This window comes from Castor canadensis, chromosome 7, assembly GCF_047511655.1.
Source record: "Castor canadensis chromosome 7, mCasCan1.hap1v2, whole genome shotgun sequence".
NCBI classification, from domain to species: domain Eukaryota; kingdom Metazoa; phylum Chordata; class Mammalia; order Rodentia; family Castoridae; genus Castor; species Castor canadensis.
In genome coordinates, this window is record NC_133392.1 from 44,155,115 (window position 1) to 44,168,791 (window position 13,677).

At 35.1% G+C, this 13,677-nt stretch overlaps 1 protein-coding gene across 6 annotated transcripts in view; it reads left to right on the plus strand.

Moving 5' to 3' along the window:
• The window catches only part of Prkg1 (protein kinase cGMP-dependent 1), a 1,207,619-nt gene that overhangs the window by 781,907 nt on the left and 412,035 nt on the right, over positions 1-13,677 (plus strand). For all 6 annotated transcript variants that reach the window (XM_074078871.1, XM_074078874.1, XM_074078868.1 and 3 more), the window contains exon 4: positions 6,381-6,486. In XM_074078871.1, coding sequence (XP_073934972.1) covers positions 6,381-6,486 — 106 coding nt within the window. The remainder of the gene's footprint in view (positions 1-6,380; positions 6,487-13,677) is intronic.

The following is a 13,677-nucleotide window of genomic DNA, read 5'->3' on the forward strand; positions in this document are numbered from 1 at the left end:
TCTTTCATTTCATCTACTTCCTTACAGGGTGGCCCACTCCACATCCTTCAAATATATGAATAACATGACAACATTAATGATGAATTTTTTACTGTTAAGTTTACAACAATAATTATTCTTATCTGCAGCACCCAATTTCACAATTATGAATTGTCAGCATATTTAATATTTAACATATCATTAAAAATAATTATTCTAGGAAGAAAATATTTTAAAAACCATATCTTTCAAACTAACAGTGAAGCAATTTTCACAGTGGAGATGGTGACGTGCTCCAGATGTAGAGTCAACAGCAAATGGCCTCTTCTAATTAGGAAACATTTGTCTCAGAACATTCCAGCAGATGGAATTTAGCTTAAGGCTAACATATGCCTTGATAATGTTAAGAAGCATTTGTGAGTTCAGTGTAGTCCCTCAAGGTCTCTTCCAAGTTTCTGATTCTGTCACACTAAGTATTTGAGTGATCACAGATGATTTAAGCATCAACAAGGGAGGTGTAGCAGGAAGCTTCTGGAATTTCCCCGGTATGTGTTAGAGCATATCATGGTATGAGCTGGTGTTCTTTAGTGTTGAAGGTGAGATAGGAGAATGGACTGTCACTTTCCTTGTCCTTCCTCCTCCTCCGCTACACATTGAATGCTTCTATTTCATTTAGATTAAGCATAGGTCAGTAAAACTTTTATGTGTGACCCACCTACAGTCTGAAACTATTCCTTGAAAATGGGCTGACCTGAAAAAATAAATTATTCTGGAATCTTTGTCAGTTTCACCCAAGAGCCTCTTTTCCCTCCTCCTCCTCCTCCTCCTCCTCCTCCTTCTTTTTCCTCCTCCTTCTTCCTCTTCCACATCCTCCTTCTCCTTCTCAGTCCCCTCTCTCTCTCTCTCTCTCTGTACTGGGGTTTGAACTCAGGGCCTCACACTTGCCAGGTAGGTGCTTTACCATCTGAGTCACTCCACCAGCCCTTTTCTTCTTTTCATATGCCTACCAGACCCTTCTTTCTAGAAAGAATTTGTATGTGTGTGTGGGGGGGGGTAGTGAGGAATATTAAAAATATCTAGAATCTCTCTTGACATAGTTCCAAATCAAGGTCTGGGAGGCCCTTACTGAGCTACTGTTAATCCTTAAGTTACTGAACTGTGGAGGTTCTTGGGGATCTGTCAGAGGAATAGTCAGGAAATTCAGGAAGTGACTGCTTACTAAATGGTCTAGAAGTATTTGTATGTTTTAATAACTAGTGTGCCAACATGGGTGTATACCACTGAAGTATAGCCCTGTATTTATCATTCATATTATCTCCTTCTCTGACATACTTTTTCCTCCCAGATCTGTTTAGAGCAATGATTCTCTCTTTGCTTGTTAACAATAATGTGTTAAAAAGCAGTAAAAAATACATAGGATAACAAAAGAAGCCATTTACATTGAAATATAATGATAAAATATTTCATAATGAATTTTAATATAATAACATCAAAAATAAGATCTTGAAGACAGGCTTATAATGCCTATAATTACAACTCCTGTAAGTATAATTTATATTTAAGATATCTATAGCAAATGTTAGGACAATATAAAAATAGCCATGGTTTCTATTGGTAACAAATCGCTAGTGTGGTTTGTTGCTTATGTTTAAAATTGAAACAAATGCTAAATTTCAGTTACAGGGTAGTAAAAATAAAGGTGTTATTTTTCCATCTCACATTCAAGAATTCCTTGAGTTCCATCCATGGACAACTTGGGGCTTTACAAATGACAGGTGTTCTATTCAGTTTAGGTAGTTATAACAAATACCACAGGCTAGATGGCTTAAAAAACAAACCTGTATTTCTTACAGTTCTGGAGCCAGACATTCAAGATCTGGGTAGCAGCATGATCTGGCTTTTGTTGATAGCCCTCTTCTTTGTGTAGCCTTTCTTTGGCTACATGCATGCAGAGAGAGATTGATCTTATGTATTTCCTCTTTTTATGACACTAATCCTATCACATAGGTACCATCTTCATTATCTTACCTAAACATAATCACCTCCACAGGCTCTACTTCCTTATATGATCAGTTTGGTTGTTAGAGCTTCAAATTATGAACTTTACAGAGGTACATAGCACCAAGTTCAGAACCCTGGCTCAGTTGATCCCTTTCTGCAAAACCTTCTTCAATCAACCTTTCAACTTCTCCCCCTTAGAAGCTATGTGTTGCCTTTTCTGGATATCCCCAGAAGTTAACTCCTTGGTATCAAGACATTTACCTCTTGATTTGTTCTCTCTCTTATACTAAACCAGGAATCAGCAGGTGTTTTCTGTAAAGGGCTGGAAAGGAAATATTTTAGACTTTGAGTCCATATGTTCTGTGCTGAAATTATTCAGTTCAATCAGAGATAGTATATCAATGAAAGGGCATAGCTGTGTTCCATGAAGGTTTTTATGGACACTGGAATTTATTTGTGGACACTAAAATTTGTTTCATATAATTTTCATGTGTCATAAAATATGCTTGTAAAAAGTTTTAACTATTTAAAAATGTAACACTCATCTTCTGCTAGTAGACTGCAAAAAAAACAGACCATGGGCCAGATTTAGCATGCTAAGTGTTTTGTGTACCCATGGACTGGATCATAAGTTTCTTGAGGGTAGAGACTATGAGTTTGTTTTCTATTCCCTATGTCGAACACCGGTGTCTGCCATATTGGTGTAAGAAAAATATGGGCTGAATAAATATTTGAGCATGCCGGTGCTTTATATTCACATATGCTTTCTCAGTATTCTTCCAAAATTTGAATTGGACAGCAGATGAATTCCTCAATAGGAAAACTTAAATCCAGATTTGTTGTTTCTTAGTCTAGCACAATTTTGTGGATCCTTCCTCTGTGATTTTGATTTCTACTAAATGAAAGCCAACTGTGTCTTATGTTGAAGGCATCCTCATTATACTTGTGCACTTAGATAGCTCATGGTAATGGGACCTTACATGTTTTCCTGAGTAGAAAGTGGCCTTAATGTGAGAAAATGAGGCATACATCAGTGAAGAATTTTAGATATATACTTGAGAAGAAAGATTGCTGTTAGTACTAATTCTGCTTTGTACTCTTTCAATCTAAATGTTTAGCCACAGCAAACATAATGAAAATGGGATTTTTAATTTGTGAAATGTTTATTCCAGACAGAGATTAATATACCATTTACAATCCAAGGTAAGTGAAGAGATTTCTTTTTTTCCCAAATAATCTCTTTAAGTATGGGAGCAACAGACTTAGATTCTAGCAGGCTGTTCAAGAAGCAGAACATTAATCACAACTCTAACATAACTACAGTTTTGATAATAAGGCAAGGTGATTATTAGTCATGCCTGCCTACCTGTAAAATGCTGACTTGACTATATGTATATTAGCTGAATGAAAAAAGCTTTTGGCATCTTGCTCAAGGTCAAGGATAAATTTGCAATTGAACCAACCCATGTTCATTATCGTGAAGAGATATTATCCGATGAAGTTTCATTTAGCCATGGTTCAGTAGCACAACTAACCAAGAACCAAAATCCAAAATGAAATTACTGAATTCTGTGAACTTTTTTTTAGAAGTCATTTTTTCAAATATATGGGATACTTTACTGTAACATTAAAGACCATCTAGGAGGCTTACATTCTTTTTCTGATTCTTTTGTAGTTAAACTATGTGTATATAAATTTTATTAATTGAGAAATATGCCTGTTGCTTATCAAACAATTTCTAGTGGCAGGAGAGACCATAAAAAATGGGAAAGGAACTTTTTCTTAGGGAATATACAAATTTATTTGTGGAAACATGATATAGACATCCAAGATATAAATAACAATGTTGCAGCATATGTTGAATCTGTGTTTGAACACAGATGCATACACTCACACACTACACATGCACTACACACACACACAGACACACACTACTGTCAAGTCTTTGCTCTTATTTCCATTGTTACCATATTTATTACAACCTGCCTTTCTTGAGTCCTGAGTTGCTGTGGCCTCTGCTTGTTGTTTGTCATTCCTGGTTTGAAACTGTGCACACAGTGTATTATGAAACAATTTTCCTTACATAGAACTCTCATCATATTTACTACTCTGCCCTACAGTTTTTATATGAATTACTATTTGGTGGCACCTGTGTGCTGGTCTATAGTCTGTTTGACTACAGTGTCTCCTAATCAATTTATCAGCTCTCACTAAGGTCACATCTCTCAGAACCTGAAATAGAAATTTTCATGTACTCTTGCTAGGAGTGTGAATTTGTTAAGTCTGCCTGCAAAGCAAAGGCTTAAAATTGTATCCAGGCTTTATTTTACTTACACATACCACTTGCAGTCCCTGCTTTAAGGTGCATTTGAAAAAACAAGTTTGTGTGTGTGTATGTGTGTGTGTAATGGTTGCAACTGCTTTTATTGCCACTGCACTGTTTTTAAAAATAACAGCATTGGTTGTTGCATTGTAATTTGTCTTTTGGTGGGAGATGTATTTATATTATGAAATATCTAACAACCATTAAGAATGATGATGATTACAGAAATGTTTTATTTACTGTATTGCCTACAAACATTTAAAAATGTATTGATCAAAGGTATATCCTTTCAAATTTTGACTCTTTGCTTTGTTTGATTGTCTTTTTAAGATCTCCAATAGTTTTCTGTTGTTCATCAAATCATTTCTGGCTTCATAAGCCTGTGTTCCAGGGCTCTGCATCAGCTTGCTCTCAACCTCTGCCATTTCAGCCTGCTGTATCTTGCTGGTCAACAAAGCTCATTCCCAGCTGGGCTGATATTTGTGTGATTTCCCCACCAACTTATCCTTCATTCACTTTTTTTCAGGCTCAACCTTTACCATTTAAAAAAGTCTCACTTTCAGTTCTAATTGTTAGGAATCTTTTCCTGGTTTTCCCAGTTTTTCATGTTTATATTACCTAATCTTACAGTTTGTGTCTAGTAAACAGGTGTTCTGGAAAAAAGCCTGGATGCAGCAGGAGAATACCTGTGTGAGCTCTGCTTTTGATGGAGTGTCATGTTTAAGGGATATTTGGAAAGGAACCATGCATACATCAGTTCTTGCTGCTTTGTTCTTTTTCTATTTATCTGAGCATTTTTTTTTCATACCACTAGGGGAGAAGTCATATTCTATTTTCTTATCCTCAAGAAGTTTTGCCAGGAAAAAAAAAAAAGCAAAAAAACAGGTAAAATTCAAGACCAGGGTTTACCTCTAGAGAATAATATTCCCTTTATCTTCAGCCTGCCTTTTCCTTTTGTGTTGTCTCTGTCCCGTACCTTTAAGGTGCACACATGGCCTAAATTCTCTGGTAACACTTCCTTCCTTCTTTCAGTCCCAATCTTAATCCACTGATTCACTGGGTTTAGTCTGAGAATTTTGAAGAAGAGAGAATTGAATTCCTTCATATTTCTGTTCAACTCATTGGACTATATCCTGGCCCCATCTAACAGTTTTACTCGAACCCTAGAAACTCTTTCTCTACCCCAGACTTGCTGGGTATGCATATGAATGACTTTTAAAAGTTCATAAGTTTACTGAAAATATTTTCTATTATGAAAAATTTTGAACATTTATGTAAAAGTAGAGAGAATAATAAATCTACCATGAACGTTTTATTGCCAGTATTTTTAGTATGTTAATTTAAAAAAATCTGTTATTTTGGTATAGTTTTTTTATTACATACTATTATATCTGCCTGTGTTTCCTTAAACTTTTCTGCTAATCGTGTGTTTAATAGTTATGTGATGTTCAGCTTTGACACTTAATTATGCATTGTCAAAGATAGTGGCATGAAAGAACAGAAATCAAAATTCAATAAATATATGTAATAAAACTTCCACATGACCACTTTGTAACTTTCAGGTTATAACTTGTTAAGCAAGCATTGTGTAGAAATTATGTATAATTTTGACTTCTGTAATATTGAATTTTTTCTTAAACCTGAAAATTAAACATTTTTTTCACCTCTAAGTGTGACCATATGAGTCATTAATATCATTCTGGGTAGTTACCAGGAACTATTATTATTCGTGAGCCTCTTTTTCTCTCCATGATATTTCCTTCAGATACAGTCTTTGGATATATAAATGCTTGTGATGTGTGCTAGTTATCCTCATATTCTAAGGGACATTAGAACAAGAAGAAACTTCTTTGTAGACAATAATACCAGTGTCAAAATTATGAACTACTTCTTACTTGCAAGCATACCTGACTTTTTAATTAATTGAGCTGCAGTATGATACTAGTTTTAAATGTGTGTAAAAGGTTAACCATTTTCATACTTCTCACAAATAACTCATCTCCTTTACAGGGTGTAATTCACAGTTGAAATTCTCTAATTAATTTTTCCTTGATTGTTTTGTTTTCCCTTTCTCCAGCTCTTGTAAATGTGAAACTCTGGGCTATTGATCGACAATGTTTTCAAACAATAATGATGAGGACAGGACTCATCAAGCATACCGAGTATATGGAATTTTTAAAAAGGTAGGACGCTTTCTTTTCTCCTTTTGAGAGCTTTTATTGTCTTTTTGAAATGCGGCAAAGTGAAGACTTCTCTTCCCTTTATCTTAGTCTTTAATAGCTTACCAATTTGTAGAAGGGCATGACATTGGACAGGCTTCACTGTAGTTCTGGTGCCAAATTTCAGGATATGTGGTTAAATCGGAACTTCTGAATTTTATCACATGTACTCAGTCATTCACATTCTCTCATGGAAGTGTAACTCAGGGAAACAAATAAGAATTTTCTTGAGCAGAAAAGGTTATTGAGTTGATTCTATTTATTTTTAACATATTTATTTCACCTCTCCTAAAAGATCTCACTGTAAGATTGATACATCTGTGGTTTGAGTTTCCATGTAAAAGGTCAGATAACTGAAGTGGAAAGTTCCAGAGGCAGCTTATTATCCTTTGATCCTGAGTTAAATTTCCCCAATTAAATTCATTTTATGTTGCAGCTCTGAAATACCAAAACTTTTCTTTCCTTGAATCATATACCATCATAATAACTCATTATAAGATGGGAATTAGAATAAAAAGCCAGCTTTTCATTTCTTAGGACTACATGGATGTTCACTGAAACAATTTTATTGTATCTAAACTTGTTTTAAAGGAAATATTTGTTAGTGAGAAGAATATTGACTATGCTGATGACTTTAAAAAGTAATTGTGTATGTTTCTTTTGAAAACAGGAACATTATTAAATAGTGATACATGGATTATGTGTGCTAAAAGGAGCGTACCTCTGAGATTAAATTTTTGAGAGCTAGAATATTAAATTGTTTTTTGTTTATTTTATATTTTCATTCTTTTGTAAGGAAATGGTTAACATGGAGCTAAGAAGTCAAATTCACATTTTGTTTCAGTGATATGTCTTAGCAGATGATATCTATTGAGTTTTCTTAAAATGCAATTTTAATATTCCTTACTTGGGTATTTCTTGCGGTTAATTAATTTTGTTTCTGCTTCATCTTTTATACATTTTTCATTTCCACATGAAATCTTTTAGTTATATTCCTGCTGAAGGGACAATGAAATTCTAATTTTATATCAAGTGATAATATATTAAAATTAAATATATTAAAATATTTCTCTGTCAGCAGGGAATATTAATAGATAAAACACCAAGAAGAGGGAGAAATATGAATTTCATTGAAATTTAGTATAGCTTGCAAGGAAATTAAATGTGGCACATAAATTACATTGTACCACTTATTTAGGCACAGTATATGTGTGGGGAGCTATATATGTATGTGTGTTAATATGTACGTGTGTGTGTTCTGTGGGTCTGTGGGTGTGGTGAGAGACAGACACAGGGAGAAACAGAGACAAAGGATGAATGTTAATCTTAAGCCTCAAAGTGCAAGAGTTATTGATTTCTTCTGATGCAACCTTGATAAATATCCCAAATGGTAACCAATGAAATGCTTATCTGTGAAACAGAGCCTATTATTTATCTCATGTATCTAAGCATTAGTCCCTTATAATGTCATTTTTAGCTTCCATAAATTTGTTTTCTCAAGGAAATGGACCTAGTGCCAGTGTTATCTCAAATGACCCTAACAAGAACTCCTTTTCTAGTGGCACTATTTCATGAAGTGGAGATCTCTCTCCCTCTCTTTCTCTCTCTCTCTCTCTCTCTCTCTCTCTCTCTCTCTCTCTCTCTCTCTCTCTTGTATGTGTGTGTGTGTGTGTGTGTATGTGTGCTGTAATCAACACTGGATATACTTTTGGGGGTAAGATGCTATTGTCAGAACTATGTAATCTATTCTGACAATTCAAACTTTAAATGAAATTTGGCTCTTTAGAATCAGTAAACACTTTTTTGTTGGTCAGTTTAGAACAAATAGAATTTAGCTAGTGGAGTAAGAAAAAGGTGGGTACTGAATTTGATGTCACTTTCCATCTGGCCACATCATAAAACAGATTTACATTGCGTGTGTATACAGGACAGGGCTAGGACCAGAGAGGTAACAAGATGACCATCATTACCTGCCTTAATCTTCCTAAGTTATGACTGTGGCCAACCGGTTCTCTGTCTACAACTCTTCACCGACTCACCTTACCTACCTCATTGGTTTGGCATTCAAGGCCCTCCACAGCCAAAGCCAGCCAGATTTTCCAGCCCATGTTTTTCTTGCCCCACAAAAGCGAATGAGTCCATATACCTATGTACTCCTGTGCTTTGCTACAGCACACTGCCTCTCTCCCTTTCTTCCTACTTGTCAATGCTCAAATCTGGGTCTTTTTGATTCAACTAAAAGCTTTCTCTTCCACAGACATGGACCTCATTCTATGGAATATTAACCTTTCTCTCTTCTGGAGTTTCATTCTACCATTGTCTACTTTGATAATCATTTGAGTCTGTGCTTATTTCTACTTCTATTTACTTTTCAGGACTAGGGCTATTTCTTAAGTTTTTTGGTATTCTTTCTCAGTACAAAATGTATTGCTTTGTAGATGGACAGTTGACAGGACAGTAAATTCAGATAATACATAATTTTCAAGGCTCATTGAAAAATGACAATGCGTGGCCCTTTTCCAAAAAAATTTTTTAAATTTCATGATGCCAGCACAGCATTAAATCATTCATGGGTACCTTCTGAATATATTCTCTACACCTGTACAAGTCACATACTCAGGAAGCTGAATGAGTGCATGGCATTCATTCTGCCCTTACACTCTCAGGTTAACTATACTTGATAGCATTTATTTTGAAAAACTTTTAAGATATATCCAAGGGAAATAATGAATGATATTAGCAAAAACTCAGAATACCAAAATCAATTACATTTTTCTGTTATAAAATTAGAATAATTTTATTTTTCTATTTATTGATTTTTAAAATAAATCTGCTTATCACTCTATTACATAACATAGAACATTACAGTTTTATATATTCAATTCAAGTCACCTTTTTTCTTTGTGTATTTATGTGTAGAAAGGTTTACTTAAACATTATAAAAATATGGACTTAATACTTTAAAAGTCTATAGCAATCTGTGAAGGGTAGATGTTTCTATGTGTTTGCTAAATAAACCTTTCATCTGAATTTTTCTGGTATAGAGATCATATGTTTTGTGAAAAATTTAAAGAGGTAAATCAATTATGACACTCTCAGAGAAATAAAACCTGCAGCAAATGATAATACAAATCATCAGAATTCTTCTCAGTAGAGATCTCTATTTTACACCCCAAGGCCTTCCAAATTTTCAGGATTGTAAGTGGCAGCAACTGGTTAAAAGGAGTGATCATCTATCACTGGTCAGCTCCCCATACCATTCTCCTTCCTCATTTTCCTGAATAAGCACATGTTAGAGGCTGAGGAAAAGGAACACACTAGGGATATAAATGTACCTCTAAAATGCAAGACTTTCCCTTACTATCAAAGTTGAGTTTTGTTTTGAGTCCAGTGTATTTAACCAATTCATACTGACCAGTCATGTGGTTTAGCACCCTTTTTGCTGTTAGATGCCACATCAAACTGTAATTTTGGCTTTTTAATATTATTTAGTCATTTCTCTTTTGTGCCTGTATTTCATATTCCCTGCTGTAAATTCAGATGTTCCTGTGCAAGCGTAACAAAAAAATATTCAAGAGGCAGTGCTAGTAAGCATGCCATGATTGCTATGGGTCTGGCAAAAACTTTGTGCTTTTTCCGTTTTCTCTGGCCACTGAAATGTGCTGTCATTTTTAAGATGGATTCTAGAAAATGAGCCAAATAATTGTTAGAGTTAATTTGTGTTGCTTTTCTCTGAACATAGTCTCTGGTGAGTCTATTAGCAAGTAGTATCTACATGCAGAGGAACATTAGAATGTAGCTATATGACCAGTGGGGCTTGCTTGTAAAACTGAATTTTCTTGTGGCTCCCAAACTACAATAATGATGACCCTTGATTTTTATTATTACTTGTTTCATTAACAAATCAGAAACACAGTAGGAAGTTTTGGAACTTAAGCTACTTGGTAGATCATTTCGATCCTCAGAAAAACTTTAATTTTTCCACTAGAGAATCATATATGAGACAGATACGCTCATATCATTCCTCCTACATAAAACTTTTCCATGACTTCCTCCCACTCCTAGAAGAAAGCCTACCTGAGTATTCATCTTGACTCCAAAGGCCTACTCTTGTTACTGCTGAGCGCTCCAGCTCAGCTCTCCATGGTCTCCTTCCCCATTCTCTCATTGTCACACTCACTTTGTAGTCTCTCCTTTCTCATGTGCTCTGTGCTCCCTAGACTATCCCATGATGCTTCTCTTTGGGAGGAAATTTCCCAGCGTGATCAGTGGAGTAATACACCGAGTATGCCTGTGTGACAGAAAATAGAAACTGGAATCTCTCAAGACAATTATAACTTTCTGATTTCACTTCTCTGATTTATATGGGACATTAATTAATATTATTATTCATCAAATGTCACGTTATGTTTTAACTAAAGAGAATGCTAAAGTTTGGAAATTTTGAAGTTTTTTGTAACTCTTTTGTTTCCAGTTCAATCTCTAATCATTAAGAAAATTCAAGGTATTTAAAAAATTTAAAACTACCAGTCTTCTGTTTCACTACTTTAGGCTGAAGCGTAGATTTTCTCCAGGAAGTCCTGGTTGCTGGAAGCTAACTGATAACCAAAGCCCAAAGTTCATGGCCTCCTACAAATTCTTCAGTAGCATCCACCTACAAGGGGTCAAGAGGATGACAAGGTCCTCTGTAAATTATAGAAAACTATGGTAATTCCCCCTTATTTGATAGTTTCCTTATAAAAAATATCATGCTAGATTTGGTGCTAGGTAAAAGTTCCTCTTATCTCCTTTAGTGGGGAGTGAGTCCCAAGTCTAATTAGCTCTTCCTCTTTATTCTCTAAAATAATATTTATGCGTACATACATCGATGCTATCTGCATATGTATGTTGGAAAAGTGAATAATCATTCCTAGGAAAAAACAGTATGACCTTGTTATTGAAATTTCATGCTATCATTTGATAATAGAGAGTGGCCATGAATATGAAAATAGTTTCATTTTGAGATAACTCTCTGGCTTTTGCCTGTAGTCCATACCTAAACCAAACTTTCCTGAAACTTAATTGCTGTATATTTTTTTGCCATCTTATAGTTTCTGACATACCTGCCCCTGACTGATGATATATCTTTACTTCTGTGGTCTAACAGATCAATAAGAACTAACTGACTTGGATTTAGAAATATCTATGATATAATATACTTCAGTCTTTCTGTATGTCTTATACCAGAGCCAAGTGAGTCTCAGGCCCAAACAAGCTCACATCTAGTAATAAACAGACCTTAGACAAGTGCTTAGGTTTGCTAATTCATAATCTGAATATTTCACCATACCTACCCTCCAGTTCAGTTTGTTTTCCAAAAACAAGCTCCCACTATAGTAAAGTGAGGATGCATTAGAGATGTTTTCTGTTTTCTTTCCACAAGGGCAATTTACTTACATTATTAATTTAGTATTTTATAGACTTAATTCTGTGTTCTACCTATATGTCTCTCCTTTTAATTTTTGAAAATGAAGGTTCTAAAACCTTTTGCAAGATTTTTCTTCTCTAGCTGGGTGCCAGTGACTCATGCCTGTAATCCTAGCTACTTAGGAGGCAGAGATCAGAAGGATCATGGTTCGAGGCCAACCTGGGCAAATAGTTCAAGAGATCCTATCTTGAAAATACCCAACACAGAAAGGAACTGGGGTTGTGGCTCAAGTGGTAGAGCATCTGCCTAGCAGGTGTGAGGCCTTTAGTTCAAGGCCCAGTACTGGGAAAAAAAAGGTTTTTCTTCTCTAATTAATGTAAAAATCTAAAATTTTTATTTTCTTATCACTGAATCCAACAGGCCACTTTGTTTTTATTATGTTTATTTTGCATGATATCTGTAAAAGTATAGTTAGGAAGGAATTTAGAATTTATTGAGTAGAATAGAAAGTACTAAGGATTATAAAAGAGGCTATTCATTTTACCAATGGAAAAGCTAAACACACGAAATGTACATTACCCAACATACCCAGAAAATTGGTGATATAATGATCAGTTTCCAGCTACTGGGAAAGTCTGAAATTCAGCTATCCTGAATTCAACTATCATTTGTTCAAATCTCCAAGGTAATATTCTCCATAATCCCAACTAAGCGTGTTTCAGTGCCTCACAATGCCTATGGGCTGTTTGTTAAAGGTCCTATTGAAGTTATCACATCATCCCCAGAAAAAGAAAATGACCGCACACAGCTGCCCATGTATTGTCAATTTTTAATGACAGATGTGGAGGCAGGGCAAAAATATTTGCATTTTCGGCAAGTTCTTAGCTGATGCTCATGCTGCTTGGGGAATCATGATCTGGGATATAAGCTAAAAGTAGAAAAAACATTTCAAACATTTTAAGTATTTGTATGATATGAGGAATGTCTGGGTTTAAATCCTAGTTTCACCCATTATAGGTATGTCATGTTAGGCAAGTGTCTTTAAACTTAGGTTCAGTGATCAAAGATGGAAACCTTCCTGCCATGAAGAGTCATAATTAAGAATACATAAAACATGGCTGGTATTAGAGCTCAGTGATTTAGTGTTTGCCTAGCATGCATAAGGCCCTAGGTTCAATACTGAGTACGAAAAAAAAAAAATAAAAAGAAGAAGAAGAAATGAAACAATAGAGAATTTTTAGTATGTACCAAGCCATGTCAAAACACTTGAGATATATTAATTTATGTAGTTCTCAACATGAAACTCTATAAAATAAATGCTGTCATTTCTATTTTACAGATGAGGATACTGAGGTCAAAGAGTTAATTAAAATTACACAACTAGTTGGAGATAGAGCCAGAACTGACACTCTTAAACTCCACTCTGTTCTGCCTCAATAAATGCTGGGAACTCAAATATCAGTTCCTATGCATTGCTGCCCTTCACATCAAACTGCCAGTTACTCTATCTGGAGATTTCTGCAGAAGGTTGACTTTGTCCTTGGAGTACCTAAGTTTTCTGTTCATTATGTTTTTCTATAGCAGTACCTGTCTCCTAAATGTCAGTGTTTTCCTTCCCTCTCACACTCCACCCCCGGAATATGTTCTGAGAAACAAATGTTCAGCTACAGCTCACTATTCCTTCAAGTGGAACTGAATACGTGGTAATGTTTAGAGTACCATAGCTCAGTGGAGGGGCTTTCAGTTGT